Raw genomic sequence first — 22,489 nt, forward strand, 5'->3', positions numbered from 1 at the left:
GAAAATCATGTCTGAGATATCTATGAGGATTTAACCTTCAAGCAGTCCACGCAAGATATGCTATCCATTTGCTATCTATTAGCTAGCTACCTCGCTGGCTATCTATTTGTTATCCATTTGCTATCTGTTAGTTAGCTATCTATTTGCTATCTATTGGCTAGCTAGCTATCTATGTAGCTGGCTATATATTAGCTATATGGCTATCTAGCTAGTTAGATAACTGTCTAGCTGGCTATCTATTAGTTATCTGTTAGCAAGCTAGCTAGCTTTCTATCTATTTGAATCAATTGCGGGTTGAGTGAACGCTGGCGCTGCTCACCCACAGAAATACCGATTTTGTGACTGTAAAGTGACCTTGAGAGTTTTGAAAGGCGCTTAAAAATGAAATATTATTATTATTATTATAATTTGACAGTCGTCGCAAGAGTTGACATGAAAGTTGAACCACAGCTACGTTCGGGTTATTCAAAAGAGAACAGACTCACCGGGAGAAAGCAAAATATTTTGGAGGTCATTTATATTGGAAACTTCACTAAAAAAACACACACACTACAAAAACAATCATGAATAATATTAAGAATAAATAACTCTTTGTTGGAGCTGGAGTTCTATTTTAGAATTACCGGGAATGAAATGAGGTCGCTGGTATTCTGGGCTAACAAACTTGTGAAGAAAAAAATCAAAACAAAACAAAGGAAGTTAGTTAGACAAAAAAGAAATGCAGTAAAAAATAAAAAAATACAACTCTTTAGACAAATAGAACCTTCCGTGGGTGTCAGTGGAAAGAGAATCCGGCCGCAGGAAGGCCTCCACACCATTGGCTGATGAATTTGAGGACATCCTGACACTCCGGACTATGACTGGTCTAAAAAAATGTTTTTTTTTTAAATATTAAAATTGTAAACAAATATTTAAAATGAATGACAATGCCATTTTCAAAATGTCAGCGTCTTTCATCTATCCTCGCTCACCTTGGTGGTCATGACAAATCGATTCCAGTCTTCTTTGTTGGTAGCTTTTCCCGGCGACGAGAACTCCATTTTATTTCTTAGAACGGGATAGCCTAGGAGGTGGGAAGACATTTTGAGGAGTTTCGACTTCAAATGGAATTTATCGATTCTATTTGAATAATTTGAATGTTATTGCCAGTGATGATTAAAAATAAATACATGTAATGTGTCTGTACGTCACTATGCACAAAACGTCACGCGGAGACATTCCCTCATCTGTTAGCCAGGCCGCCATTTTGATTTTATAATAAAAATAAAAATAAAAATAAAAATAAAAATAAAAATACACATAAACATAAAAATAAACATAAAAAATAAGAGTAAGAATAAGAATAAGAATGAAAGTAAGAATAAAAATAAAAATAAAAATAAAAATAAAAATAAGAATAATAAAAATAAGAATAATAAAAATAAGAATAATAAAAATAAAAATAAGAATAAGAATAAGAATAAGAATAAGAATAAGAATAAGAATAAGAATAAGAATAAGAATAAGAATACATTTCATTTATAAGCGCCTTTCAAGGAGCGTTCGGCACGTTTTACCCGTAAGAAGACAAGGCAGCGAGCGAAGACCGCTGTTGGAGTCCACCAGCGACGCTTCGTACGTGTTCCTCTCGTCTCGTGGCAGGACCTGCTCCAGACGACCGTAAACGGCCACCGTCAGGACCCAGTTGCGAATATCCTCCCGTTGCGGATCCTGTCGACAGACAGAAGATGCGGAACAGTGGAAGAGGGGGATTTTTTTTGCGACGGGGGTACTTACAGGAACACAAGGCTTGGGTGGAAGGGGAACTTCAAAAGGGATGTCGGTATCAGCGAAATCTGAGTGATCAAGGGAGTCCAGCGTCCCATCTGTGATGGCCTGGAACAAAGGAGTGCGTGTAAATAACAGTTTTACATTGCATGCAAAAAAGCAGGTCGCTTGTCTTTACTGCTGGGTAAGCTTAGCGGATCCCGAAGGCAAACTTGATTGTTTTAAATACACAAAAGGCGAACTTCACTTTGTTTGACAGTCTACCCTCACTTGAGGTTCTAGTAAACAACTAAGAGCCGTTTTTGAAGTTGTTTAGGCAGCTAATTGTACATTATTATTAGTAGTAGTATTACTATTTCAATGTTATTATTATTTCATGATGATGATGATTATTATTTATTATTATTTCATTGTTATTAGTATTAATCTCTCTCAATTCTAATTCCTCTTCAATTGCTGCTGTGGACTGCAAATTTCCCCATTGCGGGACGAATAAAGGTATTCTGATTCTGATTCTTATTATTAATACTATTTCATTATTATTATTATTATGTCATTATTATTATTTCATGTATTATTTTTATTATTATTATTTCTATTATTATTATTTCCATTATTATTATTATTATTATTATTATTATTTCTATTATTATTTCCATTATTATTATTATTATTATTTCTATTTTTATTTCATTATCATTATTTCTATTATCATTATTTCATTATTATCATCATTATCATTATTCTAAAATGCCAAAGTGTGCACTCCAGTGCCAGGGTTTGTGTCATTGTCACTCGAAATGCGGCCCCCTTGTGGAATGGTAAAAAAAACATAGCCAGAGGCCAAGGCCAGCCCTTTATCGGCACCCAAGCATGAAAAAACAAAACCCGAACAAATTTAGGAATTATTATTATGTTGCAATGAGCAAATGTACAAGAGTAGCCTCACATCGCACACGTCCAGGAAGTGGTTGAGAAAGATGAAGGCCATGTTCTCCCAACCGGTCGTCTGAGTGGGTAAAAAGAGCAAAATGTAAGCATGGAAGAAACCTTTTGAGAGGAATACAAATGGAAGGAGCACTCACCCGGCAAGCAAGGCCGGCTTCATAGAACGCTCGGTCTGCAGGGACCAGGTCAGTGTGACGCAGGAGGGAGACTGATAGCTTGGCTGAAATGCTCGTCTGCAAACAACAACATATAATAATAATAATAAATTTCATTTATCAGCGGCTTTCAAAACTCGCAAGGTCACTTTACAGTCACAATAATAATAAAATAAGAAAACAATAATAATAATAATAATAATAATAATAATAATAATAATAATAATACATTTCATTTCAAGCGCCTTTCAAAGCTCTCAAGGACACTGTACAGTCACAGGCAAGCATATACAATAATCCATGTTTTGTGTGTACTTCAGTGATTTATATTAAAAACATAAAATGGGCTTTTAGAAATAAAAACAATACTTAATAATTCATTGACACATTTTTGGTTTTGTTCAATTTTCAGGGGAATTTAAGTCTTATTTTTTTAGTTTAATTTTGGGGAATTTATTATTAAAAAAAATTGGCATTTTTTACTGTTGAAATGGATAATCCATGATACATTTTTATTTATTTCATTCCAAATATCACAAGAAAATATTATGCCGGCTGATTGAAGATTTTATTTATTTTTATAATAAAATATTTTTGTGTGTACTTCATTGATTTACATGAAAAAAATAAAATAGGCTTTTGGGGATAAAAACAATACTTAATTAATTTGAGAATTTTTGTTTTGTTCAATTTTCAGGGGAATTTAAGTCTTATTTTTTAGTTGGATTTTGGTGAATTATACATTTTTTAAGCATTTTTTTTTATTGTTGAAATGAATATTCCATGATACATTTTTATTTATTTCATTCCAAATATCACAAGAAAATATTATGCCGGCTGATTGAACATTTTATTTATTTTTATAATAAAATATTTTTGTGTGTACTTCATTGATTTACATTAAAAAAATAAAATAGGCTTTTGGGGATAAAAACAATACTTAATTAATTTGAGAATTTTTGTTTTGTTCAATTTTCAGGGGAATTTAAGTCTTATTTTTTAGTTGGATTTTGGTGAATTATACATTTTTTAAGCATTTTTTTTTTATTGTTGAAATGAATATTCCATGATACATTTTTATTTATTTCATTCCAAATATCACAAGAAAATATTATGCCGGCTGATTGAACATTTTATTTATTTTTATAATAAAATATTTTTGTGTGTACTTCATTGATTTACATGAAAAAAATAAAATAGGCTTTTGGGGATAAAAACAATACTTAATTAATTTGAGAATTTTTGTTTTGTTCAATTTTCAGGGGAATTTAAGTCTTATTTTTTAGTTGGATTTTGGTGAATTATACATTTTTTAAGCATTTTTTTTTTATTGTTGAAATGAATATTCCATGATACATTTTTATTTATTTCATTCCAAATATCACAAGAAAATATTATGCCGGCTGATTGAACATTTTATTTATTTTTATAATAAAATATTTTTGTGTGTACTTCATTGATTTACATTAAAAAAATAAAATAGGCTTTTGGGGATAAAAACAATACTTAATTAATTTGAGAATTTTTGTTTTGTTCAATTTTCAGGGGAATTTAAGTCTTATTTTTTAGTTGGATTTTGGTGAATTATACATTTTTTAAGCATTTTTTTTTTATTGTTGAAATGAATATTCCATGATACATTTTTATTTATTTCATTCCAAATATCACAAGAAAATATTATGCCGGCTGATTGAACATTTTATTTATTTTTATAATAAAATATTTTTGTGTGTACTTCATTGATTTACATAAAAAAAAAATAGGCTTTTGGGGATAAAAATAATACTTAATAATTCATTGGCGAATCTTTGTTTTGTTCAATTTTCGGGGATTTTTTTACATTTAATTTTCAGGAAATGTAACTAAGTCTTGTTCCAAAAATGGTTTCACATACCAGCTCCTCCAACCCAGCGACAGCTGCTCTGGTGGCGTAGTAGTGCGAGATCAGCAGCATCCGCTCAAAATCCTCGTGGGCTGGAGAGCTCTCTCCTGCTGACTTGGACAAGTTCTCGCACTGATGAAAAGAAAAAAAGATGAGACGATTGGACTCATTTCTCAAGACAAAGACAACCCAACGGTGACTTGCTCGGCTGCTACCAGCTGCAACAGAACGTCGCGGAGGTCGGCCCACGTGCGGTACGAATCGGGAGCTTCGGGAAGATGAAGCATGTCGAGGAAAAGACGCTTGTAGATGTTGAAGTTCTGAGGAGAAGACAATGCGAAAAGGTGAACACATTATGTTCAGTCTCTCTTGATGCAACGTATTTTTTTCTACCTGCGGGTTTGGCGGCGCCCCGTGTTGCACGTAGAGCTGCAGCGCCTTCAGAGCGTAGCCCTCCTTGATGAGATGCGTGGCGTACAAGGCCACGTACTTATGTAGGATCTTAAAGTTCTGAAAAGACGAGAAATTTGGATTACTCTTATGGACGAACGACTCGATGATATCCGTAATCCTTGCTTCACCTGCTTGGACGCCGTGTCCAGACATTTGTCCCACTGTCCTCTCTCGGCGTACATGTCCAGAGCAGCCATGACGTCCACGCCCACCAACTAAATGAGGGGAAAAAACTAGTTACTTTGTAAATCTTAATTGTGTTTTTTTTCCCCGACTTTAACCCTTTCGTGCACCCTGTAACCTAAAAGACGAACAATAACTACTTACAGAGTCAACTTTTCCCTGTTTCTTCAAGTGTTCCTTGTATTTTTGGTCCACGTAGCTCTCATATCTGTGGGAGATGGAGCGTAAGATGTCTGTTGTATGAGTGATATTGACAAAGTAAGAAAATATATGGGTGATACCTGGGCTCCAGCTCCTTAGCCACCCTCTTGGCTTTGCTCCAGTCCTCGCCCTCCATGAGGACATCGATGGCGTCCTTGATCAGGCCCACGTGTAGGTACTGCTCGGCGGCCTGAATTGTGACATGCGGACATGTTAAATGTAAAAAAAATAATCAAAGTCAAAGTCAGCTTTATTGTCAAATATGCTAATATGCGAGACATACAGCACAGATGAAATTACTGTCCTCTCTGACCCAGCGTGCAAGGCACTTATGATGACTTTAACAAACATAATAAATACAAAAATGCCAATTTGCCGGGAGAGAGATAATTAAAAAGTTCAAAACGTGTGTGTCTGGGTGTGTGAGGACCTACAGTGTTGTATTTTAGTTGCTGGGCCAGGCGAGGTCCCACCACCTGAACCACCTTCACGGCTCGTTCCTCACCTAAGAACTTGATTGACAGCTCGGCGGCCTGGCAGCACAACATAAGGCTCCAATACAAGCTCAAACACTCAATTACACACGGCAAAAAAGAAAGAAAGAAAGAAAATAATACAACATTGGTACCTTGATCCAGCACTTCTCCATCAGCGCCGCATTGGGGTCGTCTTTCACTTTTAGGTAACATTCCACCGCCCGGGAATATTCGCCCGACTGCTCCCATTCCCGAGCCTGTTCCAGTAGACCTTGAACACCCCTGCATTTGCAGCGTGTTAAATGAATAGTTCACTATTGTAGTGCACGTGTAGGATTTTAAAATGGGGCTCATTATTACCATCATATTAAAAAAAATAATAATGATAATGAAAAATAATACAAAAATGTTTAATTCCTTTTAAGAAGGTGAAATGTGCAGAAAAAAACAAAATCGCAGTTGAATAATTTAGTTTTGTCTTCCTCCCGCCACGGTTTCCATGAGCAACGTTTGATGTCAGAGGGGTGGAGGGGGTGCCAAGTTATCGCCGGCGTGCGCGCGACAAACTGAAGGACCATCAGAGACTCCAAATCTTTTTCAACCAACGTCGCCCAGCATCATTAGATGCTCGGTGAATAAGAGCCCTCACCTCATTCCCTTCTTGGTGGCCTCTTTCTCGTACTCCTCCTGAAGAAAGGAGAGCTTGTTGGGTAAGTACTCCTTGCAGATGCGCATGGCGTCGCTCCACATGTCCACGTCCTGATCAAACACAACGGGAATGCATCATAAACACCGTTATGTCCGCTATGCTAATAGCAACTAGCACACAGTAGATATTCTCCATTGAACGATTCAATGGATGCTTCTTTTGTTTGTTTGTTTTCTGTTGCAAGTGGAAGAAGGTCTGATAGGTCCAAAATGAGTCGTACCTACACTTATGCCCCGCCCACATAGGCAAATGTAACTCATTGGCTGACATTCCCGAAATTAAAGTGAGACGTGGAGCGCCATACCCAAATTTGTTCGAGTTTTGTTTTTTTGGGGGTGCCGATAAAACGCTGGTCAGACCTCTGGCAATGTTTTCCCTTCCACGAGGGGGCAACATTTGCCTTTTGTCCATGTTAGCACTTTGTTACAGCTTCAGCTGTTGTTAAAGCGCTATATAAGTCAATTTGTATTTGTACAGCCGCCCCCATTTCAAGTTCAGATATTGCCACACCCATATAACTTAGGAATTAACTACAGTAAAGTCTCGTTATATCGATATCGGATATATCGATAGTCCCGGTTATATCGATACTATTTCTATGCACGCACGGAGAAAATTACATGCAAACAGGGTCGGATATATCGATAGTCCCGGTTATATCGATATTTTTTCGGACTCCCTTGAATATCGATATAACGAGACTTTACTGTATTGTATTCTGATGAAAGAAGAAAGTCTAAGGTTTCTTACGCTGAATTGAATGGTTATGTAGTCCTAAAACTCAATATTCTGTGGGTCCTAGAATTTGAGTGAAAATGACAAAAACCCTGGCACTGGAGTGGACACATTTGCACATCGTCTAGCAGTGAATGAGTTAAAAAAACAACAACAAATGAATAGTTGTGTAAATTCTACCTTGTAGTATTTGACAGCCAGATCGGACCTCTCGGCCCGCAGCAGGAGCGCTTCGGCCTTCTGGTAGTCTTTCTGTTCAAAGCAGAACTTGGCGTGTCCCACCAGAACCTCCGGGATGCGCTCTGGATCGTGGGTCTCGGCCACGCGTTGCGCATTGATCCAATCTTTGTTGTGCGCGTACCTGGAAAGTTATAAAAATAAATTGGCTCACCTATTTCTTATAGTTTTGTCTGCTTTGTTATTTCATTTAAGTGGCTAGAGAGTATTTGCTCATACTTACATGTGCACAGCTTCTTTGGGCTTTCCAGCTTTAATGAATTCCAGCTCGGCCTCGTCAAACTTGCGCTGGAGAAGCAAAAAAGGGGAGCGTTTAATCATTGCAGGACGGAGATTTAATGTTGTAACTCCACATGTACCTCATCTTCCAGGTACATGGCGTGCTTTAGGTGGATCTCGGGTATCTTCTCCTTGCTAGAAAGACGAGCCAGTTCGAAGGCAAAGTCGAATAAACTACAAGAAGAAAACAGAAATGCCTCATTATTATTATTATTATTATTTTGTAACAAGTTCGCAAATCCGGGCTGCCATGGCGCTCACAAGCTGTTTGACGCCGACTCGATGCCATACTCCAGCAGGCCAAACTTGATGAGCAGCTTGACCGCCGCCTCCCCACCCAGACTTCTGGCCCATAGGTAGCCCACCTGCTTCTGAGCATTGGGGCCACCGTGGCTCTTTGCAATCTGTGACACCCCAAAAAAATGAAATAAAACACAAACAAATAAATAAATAAATAAATAAATAACAGTAAAATTTCATGCCAATAAATAAATAAATAAATAAAACTAAATATAATACAATCAAATAGACCCATTAATTAATTAAAAAGTGAATTAAAATGAATAAATAAAAATACATTAAATTAAATCAAATCAAATGAAGAGAACATTTGCCAAATGACAGAAACGGGGTCACTTGTATGAACAAAAGTACATACCCGATACGCATCCTCCCACATGTCGTGAAGTCGGTACATATTGACGGCAGCTTTCCAATCTTTGGCCTCCATTAGGTGATGTTCCGCCTCTGAGAACTTGGACTCAGCTTCCAACTCCTACAGAATCCCCCCGAAAAAATAGATAAATAAAACATGTCAGCAACAGCAATGTCATAAAAATATTTAAAAGAAAAAAAAAATAGTCTCAGATAGTTGTGGGGCTTACCTTGGCCAGGTGGAGGTGTGTCTCGGTTAACAGGTCGGGGTGATGTTTGGCCACCAGTCGAACCACGTCGTCGAACATCTGCTTCTTCTTGTACATTGTGATGGCAAGGTCTGTTTGGTTCACTGTGGAAAACAACCTGGCAGCGAAATGGAAGAATAGAATCAGAAATGGGATCGCTGTGCGGTTCGAAATATCCGCGTGTACCTCTCAGCCTCCTTAAATTTGCCATCTCGCTCCATCTCCTGAGCTCGTTTCACGTAAAGCTCGTTGACTTCCTCCTTGCTCATGCACTTCAGCGCCAACTTTGTGTCACAAAAAAATAACATCATTTTTACTGCCACCATTGATATTTAATTCCCTAAAAAGATAAATGAACAAAACCTTATGAGCTTGCTCCCAGCACCCTGCAGCCGTGTACATGTCAATGGCGTCCTTAATGTGGCCTGCTTTGATAAACAGCTGCTCGGCCACCTAGGGAAGAAAAACAGAAAATATTTTTGTATATTATTTTGTCTTATAAAAAGATTTTTTTTTTACCAGGAGCTCCTTTACTTTGTTTTTCTACTTCTTCTTTTCCTTTCCTCTTCCTTCCATAACTTTGTTGCTGTGAAATATAAATTTCTCCACCGCGAGACTAATAATAATAATAAATTTCATTTATAAGCGCCTTTCAAAACTCTCAAGGGCACTTTACAGTCACAGGATAAGTTTTTCTGTGGGTGAGCAGCGGCAGCCACAGGCGCCAGGGTTCACTCAACCCGGAAGTAATTCAAATAGATAGAAAGCTAGCTAGCTAATAATAATAATAATACATTGCATCTACAAGCATCCCTCAAAACTCTCAAGTACATAGCTAATAGATAGCCCTGTGGCTAATAGCTAGCTAGATAGTTGGAAGCTAGGTGGCTAGCTAGACAGCCTGCTCGATAGCTCGCGAGATAGATACAGGCTAATCCAATCAAATTACTCAGATAATTTCATGCCAGGTTGAACCCAGATCGGCTCCAGATCTGGATCCAAAATTGCTAACAAACTTAGCATTTTGATTTCATCTCATTTAAGGGTCCTTAATCTTCAATTGATTATCTTAAAAGCCTTAATTTGATGTCACACCAATCCAGTTTGGATCCGGATATGATCTACATCGAACATTGACATTTCATGTAATGTCATTTGTAGTGTTTGGCAAAATTATTTTTTACAAGTGGTTGTTATTCGTCACATATTCCCACGAGGAAGCAGGTTTGCTTGTATGGAAATGTAAACATTTCAGAAGTTAGCATGATGCGGGTTTAGCATCCCACTGCCATTTTGTTCTCACGTAAATGTGTTCGGAAGTTAGATTAACTCGAGATGGGACGATAAGAGAATATATTTTTGCGGTTGTGCCAATTAAAAAGTGTCACATCATTGTTTCCCCGACAGGTGCTGGCGCGCGCCTTTGTGGCCTTTTATTGTTTTAGTTTGCAAAGAAGCACACTTTTCCTGCAGGCGGCAGCGAGCTTGTTATCTTAATGACTTTGCCAGAATGTGCCCATGGAGCAAACGCAAATAGAGAACTATTTTCAGCCACGCAGAGGCGGATCCGGCGAAGCTGAGCTCATCACAACCGGCAGGCGTCCTGTGACGCTTTTTATTCCTCTCTTTTGCATTTTTATGCCTCATCTTCTTCCGCTCACTCCATCAGCGATTATTCACGCCGCTGTGACAAATATGCAAGAAACACGCTGGCTCTTCGCCGAGTCGAGCCTGGAGGCCGTCAACGCGATTGAATGATTGCGCCGTCAGTAACATTAGCGCTGAGTTACACAAATAAAATTACAACTGGGGAGTGGGGTGAATATATTGTCAAGTGGTTCCTTTAGTGCTCACCTCCATGACTTGCATGGAGGCGTAGTGCTGAGCAATCTTGAGGCAGTAGACCGAGGCCGCAGGGTCCTCATTGAGCTCCAGAATGTGGACGGCTTTCTTCCACTGGCGAGCCGCGATGGCCGCCTCCACGGCTTTAATGGAGCACCTGCACGAAGACAAAACAATGCCAAAATCTGTCCGATTCATGTAAGAAAGCATTTGGTGTCATTTTGAATAACATCGGCCTTCATTTTAGAGAATCTATGAATGAACAGATTGTACAAAGTTTATGTGGTGCTTTTTAATATCAAATTAACAAATTACCGTATTTTGTATAAGGCACACCATCAACAAATGACATTTGAAAAACCTTTTTTTTCCATACATAAGGTGCACCGCATTATAAGGGCCACCTTCAATGAATGACATATTTTAAAAGCTTTTCCATACATAAGGTGCACCGCATTATGGTCAGCTTTTGAAAACATATTTTCTTTTAAGTGTGCCTTATCGAGCAGAAAATACGGTAATTTATTTTAGCTGTTATAGTTGGCAGTTAGTTGGGGAGCTGGAGCAGATATGCGGCCAAACAAATTTCATATGTGCCGTATGTTATACATAGAGCATATTTGACCACAAAAATGACCTTGATCTTGACCTTGCTGTTTGCCAGCCAATGCTAATTTGTTTAAATAAAAACATTGGACATTGAAAAATATAAGTATCTGGAAAATAATCTGGTATTTAATCGTAAAATGTGTAAAAAGGCGGGGGGAAATTAATTCAGGTCACATATCTGTCAACTGCGAGGCAGACATGCTAACCACTAATCCACCATGCCCACTTTGTTCCTTCTTATGATTCTAAATTGGGCAAGCGAAAGTTCTCTAAAACTGCACCCATTTATGTCCGCGTTTTTTTAAATTATTTCTTTCTTTTTAATGAGTCCTCCCAGCTCTCCATCTGTCCACCAAAGTTCTTTCTTGCATTCTGTTCACTTCAGACCACTTTACCCAGCCTCGATGAAGTGTGTGATGGCTGCGTCCATCTGTTTCTGTTGGACCAGGTAGTCCCCCCAGGCCTCCTCCAGTTTCACCACCTTGGCGGGAAAGGATTGGCGAGCCAGCTCCACGGCTGAGCCGCGCAGTGAGATTGTGAGAGAAGCATTTGCGTCGTTTGCATACATGCGCCTGCGTGAGCGTTGACCGGTTGAACTGCACCTTTACTGAAAGCGACTCCTTTGCAATAGCACTCCAAAGCTTTCTGGGGATTGTGCGTTTTCTCGAACAGGTCACCAGCCTAAAAAATAAAACAATAAATATAAAAATAAAACTGTTAAGGCAATTCACTATATGAATCACAATTTGTGCCGTCCCCAAATTAAAGAATATTTTTGTTTTTAATTGATTCCTGCTCCATTAATAAACTAACAAAAACAAAATATTAAACCACATTCACACCTCAGGGACTATTTTGAGCACGGGTGTCAAAGTCAAGGCCCGGGGGACAAACCTGGCCCACTACATCATTTTATTTGGCCTGTGAAAGCAAATCAAACTTGTTAAATTCCATGATGTTTGCTAAAGTCCCAACCAAAATATCAAATAGGCCTATGGCAACCACAATACCGGTCATTATTTTTTACTTCAAATTTGAAAACTAGTTATTCGTTAACTCATACACTGCCATTCCTAAATTTATTCGGGAATTGAAAAGTGTGACGTGGAGTGCCATTTTATTTTTTCTTTCGGGGAGTGCCAATATAGCGCAGGTTAGACCTCTGGCAATGTTTGTCCCTTACACAAGGGGGCAGCATTAGCCTTTTGTCCATGTTAGCGCTGTGTTACAGCTTCTGCTGTGGTTAAAGCGCTATATAAATCAATATGTATGTACTGCATTGTATTTTGTACAGATACCCCCATTTCAAGCGCAGATAACTCCAGACCTATATAACTTAGGTATTAACTTTTTTTATGATGAAAGAAGAAAGTCTAAGGGTTCTTACGCTGAATTGAATGTTGATGTAGTCCTAAAACTCAATATTCTGTGGGTCCTGGAATTTGAGGGAAAATGACAAAAACCCAGGCACTGGAATGGACATTTTTTTGCACATTGTCTGGCTGTGAATGTGTTAAAAAATGAAAACGAATGAATAGTTAACTTGGGAATTAACTTTTTTTCTGATGAAAGAGAATCTAAGGTTTCTCGCAACTTCAGTAAAAATGACAAAAACCCTGGCACTGGATTGAACGCATTTTCCATGTCTGGCAGTGAATGAGTTAATTTTGTTATGGGCTCTGTATGTAATATATGGAGGGGATTAAACATTCCATAACGCGTCAAAAATTTCGTTTGACAACCTTGATTTAATGTCTTACATTAACCCTGCCGAATGTTTTCTTTGAATATGGGAAGCAAATAGAGTACCCAGAAAAAAAACCACAGTCACGAGGTGAAGAGAACATCATCAAGGATCAATCCCAGCTACCTGCTCGTAGTACTCGGCTTTGACGAGGCTGGCGGTGATGCGGCTGACGGCGTCGCTGTTGCTGGTGATGTTGGGTCGGCTCATGGCCAAGCGGGCGGCTTTGGCCGGCAGCCCCGCCTTCAGGTACAAGTTGATGGCGCCCTGGTCGTCACCCTCACCCTCCTTCACCTCACCCGCCTTCTTGTGTTGCCCCGTGTCCGTCAGCCACTGGTAGTAATTCCCGCGTAGCGTCTCCAGTTCCGGGTGGCCCTGAGTTTATAATAATAATACATTTCATTTCTAAGCGCCTTTGAAAACTCTCAAGGTCACTTCACAGTCACAGGATACGTTTTTCTGTGGGTGAGCAGCGGCAGCTACACGCGCCAGCATTCACTTAACCCGGAAGTAACAAATAGATAGAAAGCTAGCTCGCTGGCTAATAGTTAGATAGCTAGCCAGCTAGATAGCAAGAGAGAGGTAGCTAGCAGCTAGATAGCAAATAGAGATCGAGCTAGCTAGACAGATAGCTAACCAGCTAGATAGCAATAGAGAGGTAGATAGCAGCTAAATAGCAAATAGAGATCGAGCTAGCTAGATAGCTAGCCAGCTAGATAGCAAATAGAGCTCGAGCTAGCTAGATAGCTAGCAAGCCAGATAGCAAATAGAGAGCTAGCTAGCAGCTGGATAGCAAATAGAGATCAAGCTCGCTAGATAGCTAGCCAGCTAGATAGCAAGAGAGAGGTAGCTAGCAGCTAGATAGCAAAGAGATCGAGCTAGCTAGACAGATAGCTAACCAGCTAGATAGCAATAGAGAGGTAGATAGCAGCTAAATAGCAAATAGAGATCGAGCTAGCTAGATAGCTAGCCAGCTAGATAGCAAATAGAGCTCGAGCTAGCTAGATAGCTAGGCAGCCAGATAGCAAATAGAGAGCTAGCTAGCAGCTGGATAGCAAATAGAGCTCAAGCTAGCTAGCTAGCTAGCCAGCTAGATAGCAAGAGAGAGGTAGCTAGCAGCTAGATAGCAAATAGAGAGGTAGCTAGCAGCTAGATAGCAAATAGAGATCGAGCTAGCTAGATAGGTAGCCAGCTAGATAGCAAATAGAGCTCGAGCTAGCTAGATAGCTAGCCAGCTAAAGAGCAAATAGAGAGCTTATGTTTATCCAATTATATAATTGTTAATTATATACTCCATTTGAACCTATTCGATACTCTGTTTTAAGTTTATTTAGACTTAAAAAAAATGAATTTATCTATGTTCATATGAACACGCTCGATGCAAATGGGTTAATATGAATATAAAAAAAGCCCATGCATAGTTTAGTCACTCGTCAAATCCCAGTCGGCAGATGGTGGATTCGAGTCCAGGAGGACCGGAGCGCTGAGTCTACCTTGGCTTCGGCCACGGCGATGCATTTGTCCCACATGTGCAGCTCCTGGTACATCTCGATGGCTTCATCAATGGCGTTCTATGACAACACAAGCCTCAGATTTACTCGCTGTTCTGAAGTCTAACAGCGGAGCCTAATAGCAGACCTGCTCCACGTAGTGCATCTCAGCCAATTCTATGTTCTTGTCCAACATGGCCATTCGCACTTGAACTTGATAGAACATCATTCCGTCACCGCCCTGGACACACGAGGATAAACACAACTAAGGAATTGGGAAAGATTTTTTGGATGCATTCGTATAAACGGGCCAGGCACCATTTCCTTTGAAACCTTCTCAGCTATCTGGTTAGTTTGGTGGAGGTAGCGAAGAGTGGAGACGTCACCCAAAGCGGCAAAACATCGTTCCGCAATGTGCACTTGACGGGCTTCCAGAGCCAGATTGCGGAGCGTTTTCCACATGGCTTCGGTCTCCGGCGACATCTCCAAAGTCTCCAGGAAGGCCGTGACACTGTGGACAAACACGAGCAAAAAACGTACTGATCTTAAAGTTCGCCGAAGACTCCCGAAAGACGTATAGTAGCGTGCGAGCGTACGCTCCATAGTCGCCATCGTTGACCGCCGTGCCGAACTCGATGAGGCTTTCGTCGAGCGTGTACATCACCGTGTTGACGCCTTCCGTCACCAAAACGTCAGTCTTGCCATCCGCTCTTTCTAGATCTTTGACATCACCCTGACGGTCACAGAGAGAAGACGGATGAAGGAAATATATATTTTAATCACTGTATTATTTTTTTTAAAACCAAAAAAATTAATGTGATTAAATCAAATGTCATTAACTCATTCACTGCCAGACGATGTGCAAAAAATGTGACCACTTCAGTGCCAGAGTTTTTGTCATTTTAGCTCAAATTACAGGACCCACAAAGTATTGAGTTTTAGGACTACATAAATATTCAATAGAGCATTAAAAACCTTAGACTCTCTTCTTTCATCAGAAAAAAAGAAATAATTCCTAAATTTTATGGTTCTGGAGTTATCTGAGCTTGAAATTTGGGTGGCTGTACAAAATACAATACAATACATAGCTTAGACTATTTTTTTTCATGAGGAAAAAAAAAAAAAAAAAAAAAAAAAAAGTTATTTCCTAAATTATACGGGTCTGGAGTTATCTGAGCTTGAAATGAGGGTGGCGGTACAAAATACAATACAACACAATATATAGCTTATATTATCTTCTTTAGTCAGAAAAAAAGAGGTAATTCTTATGTTATATTGGTCTGGAGTTATCTGAGCTTGAAATGGGGGCTACTGTACAAAATACAACACAATACAATATATATTGATTTCTATAGCACTTTAACAACAACTAGCTGTCTAGCTATTAGCTGTCTATCTGGATGGCTGTAAGCCGTCTAGCTGTTGGCTATCTGGCTATCTATTCTTCGCTATTTATTTGCTATCCATTCGCTAGCTAGCTTTCTATATTTTTGAGTTACTTCGGGGTTGAGTGAACTGGCGCATGTGTCTGCCGCTGCTCACCTACAGAAAATCTTTATCCTGTGACTGTAAAGTGACTGTGAGAGTTTTGAAAGGAGTCGTGGAAGGGAAAAACATTGACAGATGTCTGCCCAGCGCTTTATCGGCAATGCAAGAAAAACCAAAAATCCGACCAAATTCGGGAATGCCGCTCCATGTCATATTTTTCAATTCCCGAATGAATTTGGGAATGGCAGCGAATGAATGAAGCTTAATCTGTTGGGCATGAGGTGGCCACCAGGGGCAGTATAACACAGTCCAGCAGCCAAAACAAGACCTTGACTGGCCCACTGGAATTGATCAAATATTTTTTTGCCACCAAAAAAAAACACAAATTCACCCACACGTTCAAACTGATGGCCAATTAAAAGTCTTTGATGACTCGTCACCTTGATGGGGAACATGGTGATGCTCTCCGGGCTGTCGATGCTGTACCAGATGCAAAGGTTTCCGCGGTTCTGGGCCACCACCACGTCACTCCCGGGCACCCACTGGACGTAGGAGCAGAAACTGAGCAGCGTGCTTTTGACGCCGCTGTCGATGTCATAGAGATGAAGCTGTGGAAGAAAATTTGAAAATGTCCGTTTTGTATATAACAGGGACATTTTAATTCTACTTGTTGGATCAGGCTTACTCGTAACTTCTTGTCGCGGAAAAGCAGCTTGTAGCCCGTTTCGTTCAACTCCAGCCAGTCCACCTTGGCGTCATGGCTGATGGTTCCTACGGTGCAACCGGCTACGAGGTCCACTGAAAAGACGCGAGCAGCGGTAGGTTGTTAATCAGATGAGTAGTTCATGAAAAAAAAAGACTTCATGGGCCTTTTTTCTGTTGTTCAAGCAGATTGTGGGCCACCAGATGGAGACGCTGGCACATACCGACAGCGATGGTCTTTAGGTCAACGAGGTAGGCAAGCTTTTTGCTGTCTTGGACTCCTTTGTGCTTCCTCTCATTGATGCGCACGCTGAACACAACGACATGTTAGATGTCTGTGTAGTTTTATCTCTTGTTTTTATTTATAATTTTATCAGTGGTTTTATTTATGTCCTTGTTTCGTGATTGTAAAGTGTCATTGAGAGCTTTGAAAGGTGCCTATAAATAAAATGTATTTTTTTTATTATTATTATTATTATTATTATATGAATCTTTGACGGAAAGTCTTCTTATTTTGTGTTGTAATTTTAGATGCTATATTTAAAAACAATTAAGATGGTGTTATTTTACATGAAAGAAAAATGAACATTGACAAAAAAAAAATGTTTGCATCCGACAGTTTGTCCATTTGTTTTTAAACAGTTTTATAGTGCCAAATAGTGGACAAAATGGGAAAGACAATGTTAAGTAAAAAAAAAATAAACGCAGCTTTCTGCACATCATGTGACCTCACACCACAATCGCAAGCATATTTAGAAATTTAAAAGCTATATTGTATTAATTTTTTGATTTTTTTTTTAAATTGAACTCATTCAATGCCATTCACGAATTGATTTATGTATTTATTATATTTGAAAATATGACATATAGTGCCATTCCTGAATTTGTTCATCTTTTATTTTTTCTTGTTTGGGTGCCGATAAAGCGCTGGCCGTGGGTTTCGGCAATGTTTTTCCTTTCCACAAGAGGGCAGCATTTTCCTTTTTTCCATGTTAGCGCTTTGTTGTTAAAAGTGCTATATAATCCAATACGTTTGTATTGCATTGTATTTTGGACAGCCACCCTCATTTCAAGCTCATATAACTCCACACCCATATAATTTAGGAATTAACTCATTTTTTTTCTGATGAAAGAGAGTATAAGGTTTCTTACGCTTTACTGAATGTTTATGTATGTAGTCCTAAAACTCAATATTCTGTCGGTCATGGAAATCGAGTGACAATGACAAAAACCCTGGCACTGGAGTGGACGCATTTTTGCACATGTCTGGCAGTGAATGAGTTAAATTCACCCAACTATATTTGTCCCTGTGAGCTTTTAATGATGGGCGGTACCTGATGAGATGAGGGCTCATAAATTCCGTTCTGACAGAACCTAGGACCTGGTTGTCACTGTACTCCACCAAGCTCAGCTCGCCGGCATTGAAAATCATGCATACCTGCAAGAAAAAGTCATTGAAGAAACTCTGTGTGACTCACTATTATTATTTATTATTATTATTATTATTTATTTATTTTTTTTTTTTTTGGGGGGGGGGGGGGGGGGTTATTCACCGAGTCATTTTCAAAAAAGAACTTCTCATTGCCCCCACCGCCAGGCCACGGCACCTGAAAATGAAAACAAATGAATTATAGAAGACCAAAAATAAATAAATACAACTTCTCATTGTGTATAAAATCAAAGCGTGTTACCTCACTGAGCTTGTTGGCCAGCATGTCACCCAGCAAGAGCGTGTCGGACGTATGGGCCACCAGGTAGCGGTCCTTGCCCATGATCTTCACTTCCTCTATCTCATAGCCGTAATATGACTTGAGGACCACCTGCGAGCTCGTCGAAAGGTTTCTCACGATTACCTGGAGGGGGGGAGTGTAATCTGCTGCTTAATCAATAATATAACCGCGATATAATAAAAATAGAATTTGTCGAATCAAATGCGCTGGTTATTTGTGCATACAGTATGTAAGTAATATACAGAAGAGCATTAGGGCCAGGTTGATATATATATAGATATATATATATATATATATATATATATACATACATATATGCATACATATATGCATACATATATGCATATACACATGCATACACATACACATACACATATATACACATACACACATATATATATATATATAGCATATACTAACTCAAATATTCTATTAATTCATTCATTAATTATATCTATTTGAGTAACTCAGATAGAAAGCTAGCTAGCTAAGAGATAGCTATCAGCTCTTTTATTATTTATCATTTTATTTATGGTTTTATTCTTCTGGTGTTTATTGTTCTTTTCATTGTAAAGTGTCCTTGGATGCTTTGAAAGGCGCTTGTAAATTAAATGTATTATTATTATTTATTCATCAGCCATTGTACCTGGCTCAGGCCCACGTAGGTGACTTCAAATTTGTTCTTGTAGATGCTCCTCCTCAGGCAGCAGTCGAAGAGCTCCACACCCCCACAAAGAGTCCCCTGGCAAAAAAAAAAACACACATTGTTTCGTCACGCATAAAGCGAACTTACGAGGTAGTTATAGTATTTACAGCACAAAGCCGAGATCCGTCTCGCTTCCAAGCCAAGCTGGTGATGGTGTAGAGGTTGGGGATCTCTTTCGACTTGGCCTCGTCCCACACGCCCCTCCGAGGAGCCCAGTTAAACACCCGGAGCCTGGACAGGACATTCAGTAAAATTATCATTATGATAATTCCAGTACAGTAGCAACCCCCGATATCCCCAACCTGTCGAAACTGCCCAGGACCACCGACTGTCCGCTGGGACTGCTAGCGGCGACGGTGAACTCTCTCTCGGTACGATCACGGCTGTAGTCGAAGGTCTGAAGAATGTGGCCCTCGCGGCTGTAGGCCACCACCTTTTTGTCGCAGCCTCCCACCACCACGCTGTTGGCGCCCCAGGCGAGGGCATATGGGGGGCACGAATGGGTCAAAAGTTTCCCCTGTGGAAGAAATGGAAATTCAAATTTGCCTTGAGAAAAATAATGTGATATTTAGCACAAGTACAGTGAGACCTCAACTTACAAACTTTTTGTGTTACAAACATCAAATTTATGAAAATTAAACCTTATAATTGGATTGGATATGCCTTTATTAGTCTCACAGTGGAGAAATTTACATTTCACAGCAGCAAAGTGATGAAAGGAATGAAAGCACTATTTTCATAATACACACCCACCACGCCTGGCGGAGTGATCTTCGGCGGAAGCACACGACCGAACAGCACCAGAGGTTAAGTTACCAACAGTCCTTATGGAAGGTGACTCTCCTTCCATAAGCCATCAACGACCATCAAAAAGGTAAATTAAACTATTTTACAGCACAGTTTATTTCTTTAATTACAGTCGTCATGTAATGCGCCTCTTTCCAAACAGCAATTCCCGTTGACCTTCGACCTCCAACGCCATTCCATCAAGCCAAAAATGACCATCACAAATGTAAATTAAGTGACTATGATACAACGCAGTGTATTTCTTTCATTACAATACAATACCACATTTATTATACATAGAATAAGGTATGTTGTGTGCAGTTTTAAGGCTTATTTATTTGAAAAGTATATTTTATGGAAACCCGGGAACGGATTATCCCCATTTTAATGGTTTCCTATGGGATTTTTTTTTTGAGATACACACTTTTCGCCTTACACACTCTGTCTGCGAACCAATTAAGTTCGTAAGTTGAGGTCTCACTGCAGTACTATTTTTTTAGTTTCCGAATATAAACAAAAAAAAAATAAACTAACTTGAGATTCACCAGAGCCTTCGTCATCAAAAAAGTAGCGAACAATGTTCCCGTTCGCGTGGCCGCACAAGATGCCTTTCCCAGAAACGCTGAGCAGCAAAAAAAGCACAAAAACACATATTCAATATGACTTTCCCCCCCAAAAAAAATATTCAGAGGGGATTTAAATAGGATTTACTTAGACGCCAAAGAGACCACACAGGACTCTGTTCCGTAAATGGGGGACGACTTGTTTGTCTGGACGTTGGCGAGACGAACCTGTGAAGACGCACAAATATTTCCGAAACAGGAGCTGACTATATGTTTCCTAGTGTAAAATGATTTAAAATTTTCGGTCAATGTCACTCTCACCTTTCCATCCATTAAACCATAAACAATAGCATATTCTGCCGGCCAGAGCAGGCATATCACAGAACTCTGAAAAACAATAGCATTCATAATTAATGATCCATTTACCTTCACCGAGTGCTCATATTGTCATGAAGAAAAGGAACGAGTAACATGAAAAAAAAACAATGAGAACGGATCTTACCGTCTGTATAAATTTGTTGCAAATTGTTTTCTTATCCCCCCTGAAAAGCAGATATTAATTTAGATCCAAATACAGAAAAAATATATATACAGTAGACATGATGTACGTTACCAGTCCTCTCCGATCCTGTACACATAAATGATGTTGTCCGATTGGCCTATGGCGATCCTGGTGGAGTCGGGTGAGAACGCCATATCGTTGACCACATAGCTCTGCTTCCCGTACTGAAAAGACAACACAATTCAAGTGTTAAATATTCATTGGATCTATTTGGTCATGTGAGTTGAACTAGCCAGAGTGTGTATATTCATGTTGAGCAATTAAAAATGACAATGTCTCTGCCTGAAATATAAATGAGCAGATAAGAAGGTGGCAACGAGTGATTAAAAAGATACCTTAGAGTCGATGGGCTTGGTAGAGAATTTATCCCTCCTCTCACCCTGCTCATCGTAAAGCAGCACCACTCGGTCCACAGTGCACACAGCAAGTTTGCGGTTGTTTGGGGCCCAGGCCATGCAAGTGACTTTGGCCGAAGCCTCCTTGAGAGACAAAAAAAAAAAAAAAAGATATTTTGTTTCAGTCAACAGTTTTGAATGTTTAAACTACTGTCCTGTTGGCTGGGGAATGATTTGACATTAACATTAACACAAAAACTGAAATATTTATGTTGGTTTAAGCCTTGGCCTTCATTTAACGCAGTCCCTGTTCAACACTGTTATGTGACAGAATGTCGAAAAGAAATTTCAATTGGAAAATCTAATTAGAATCGCGGTAAAACACGATCACCCGGAAAAGTTTTGAAGTAAAAGTCAACAGGCAAGGCAGTTTAGCAACGCCATTATTAGCTTCTTACCTGAGGTATTAAAAGCGTCTTGAGATGTTTCAGTTGCATGTTTCGATGTCAAGCGTAAGCTATCGAAAACCGAAATAGCGTCGATGCAAATAGATAATTTTCCTGTACTTGGACAATTTGGGGGATAAACTTCGTGCTAGCATCTTGGATATTGGACAATTTGGACAGAAAAACAGCAAACCGGGACGTCCGTCGTCTCGATTGGGGCGTCTGACTTCATAGCTGATTTTGCTTCGTGCACCTGGGATGTCCACACCATTTTGCTATGGGAACCGTCGCGTTCTTTATAACGTCATGACAACCTTTTGGGGATTGCGTCGTCATTGCGTCGAAAGAAATAAACCAAAAACACTCACAATAGAATAGTTATAAACTAATACTTCGGGAGGTTCATATTGTATTAAATGTTCGGTTAAAAAATAGCAACAGTTTTTCCCACATTCCTGGATTCCGTTCTCCGTCGCCGAATAATGACGTTGCATGACATAATTAGGCTTTCTCGTCCTGTAAACAAAGTGATCTCCTTAGTTACCAGTCGGACGGGGAC

General features: G+C 39.4%; 1 protein-coding gene across 1 annotated transcript; it reads right to left on the minus strand.

Annotated features, from left to right (window-relative positions):
* Positions 1-500: 500 nt before the first annotated feature.
* ift172 (intraflagellar transport 172) lies at positions 501-22,219 on the minus strand. Its single transcript, XM_089021953.1, has 47 exons — positions 21,943-22,219; positions 21,485-21,628; positions 21,201-21,313; positions 21,090-21,129; positions 20,909-20,974; positions 20,736-20,815; positions 20,559-20,646; positions 19,541-19,755; positions 19,346-19,469; positions 19,179-19,274; positions 18,494-18,655; positions 18,356-18,409; positions 18,137-18,240; positions 17,027-17,112; positions 16,786-16,898; positions 16,541-16,708; positions 15,209-15,345; positions 14,931-15,123; positions 14,761-14,853; positions 14,616-14,693; positions 13,249-13,497; positions 11,981-12,059; positions 11,774-11,894; positions 10,782-10,926; positions 9,291-9,380; positions 9,114-9,211; positions 8,910-9,045; positions 8,684-8,800; positions 8,287-8,429; positions 8,106-8,199; positions 7,970-8,034; positions 7,690-7,870; positions 6,715-6,824; positions 6,218-6,347; positions 6,024-6,122; positions 5,670-5,779; positions 5,533-5,596; positions 5,334-5,420; positions 5,146-5,262; positions 4,968-5,072; positions 4,765-4,884; positions 2,853-2,948; positions 2,717-2,776; positions 1,777-1,875; positions 1,557-1,710; positions 972-1,063; positions 501-865 (listed from the first exon to the last, which is right to left on the minus strand). The coding sequence occupies exons 1-47, from the start codon at positions 21,979-21,981 to the stop codon at positions 776-778; spliced, it is 5,244 nt and encodes a 1,747-aa protein (XP_088878079.1). The 5' UTR covers positions 21,982-22,219; the 3' UTR covers positions 501-775.
* Between the last annotated feature and the right edge of the window lie 270 nt (positions 22,220-22,489).

The sequence above is a fragment of the Hippocampus bargibanti genome, linkage group LG19 (genome assembly GCF_051943395.1).
Source record: "Hippocampus bargibanti isolate YZ-2025 linkage group LG19, ASM5194339v1, whole genome shotgun sequence".
Taxonomy (NCBI): Eukaryota; Metazoa; Chordata; class Actinopteri; order Syngnathiformes; family Syngnathidae; genus Hippocampus; species Hippocampus bargibanti.

Coding starts and splice junctions, on each gene's coding strand:
- ift172 (XM_089021953.1), bottom strand. CDS start 21,981: ATGCAACTGAAACATCTCAAGACGCTTTTAATACCTCAG. Junction 9,046..9,113: donor AAATTTAAGGAGGCTGAGAG/GTACACGCGGAT, acceptor TTTCGCTGCCAG/GTTGTTTTCCACAGTGAACC. Junction 866..971: donor GATTTGTCATGACCACCAAG/GTGAGCGAGGAT, acceptor ACATTTTTTTAG/ACCAGTCATAGTCCGGAGTG.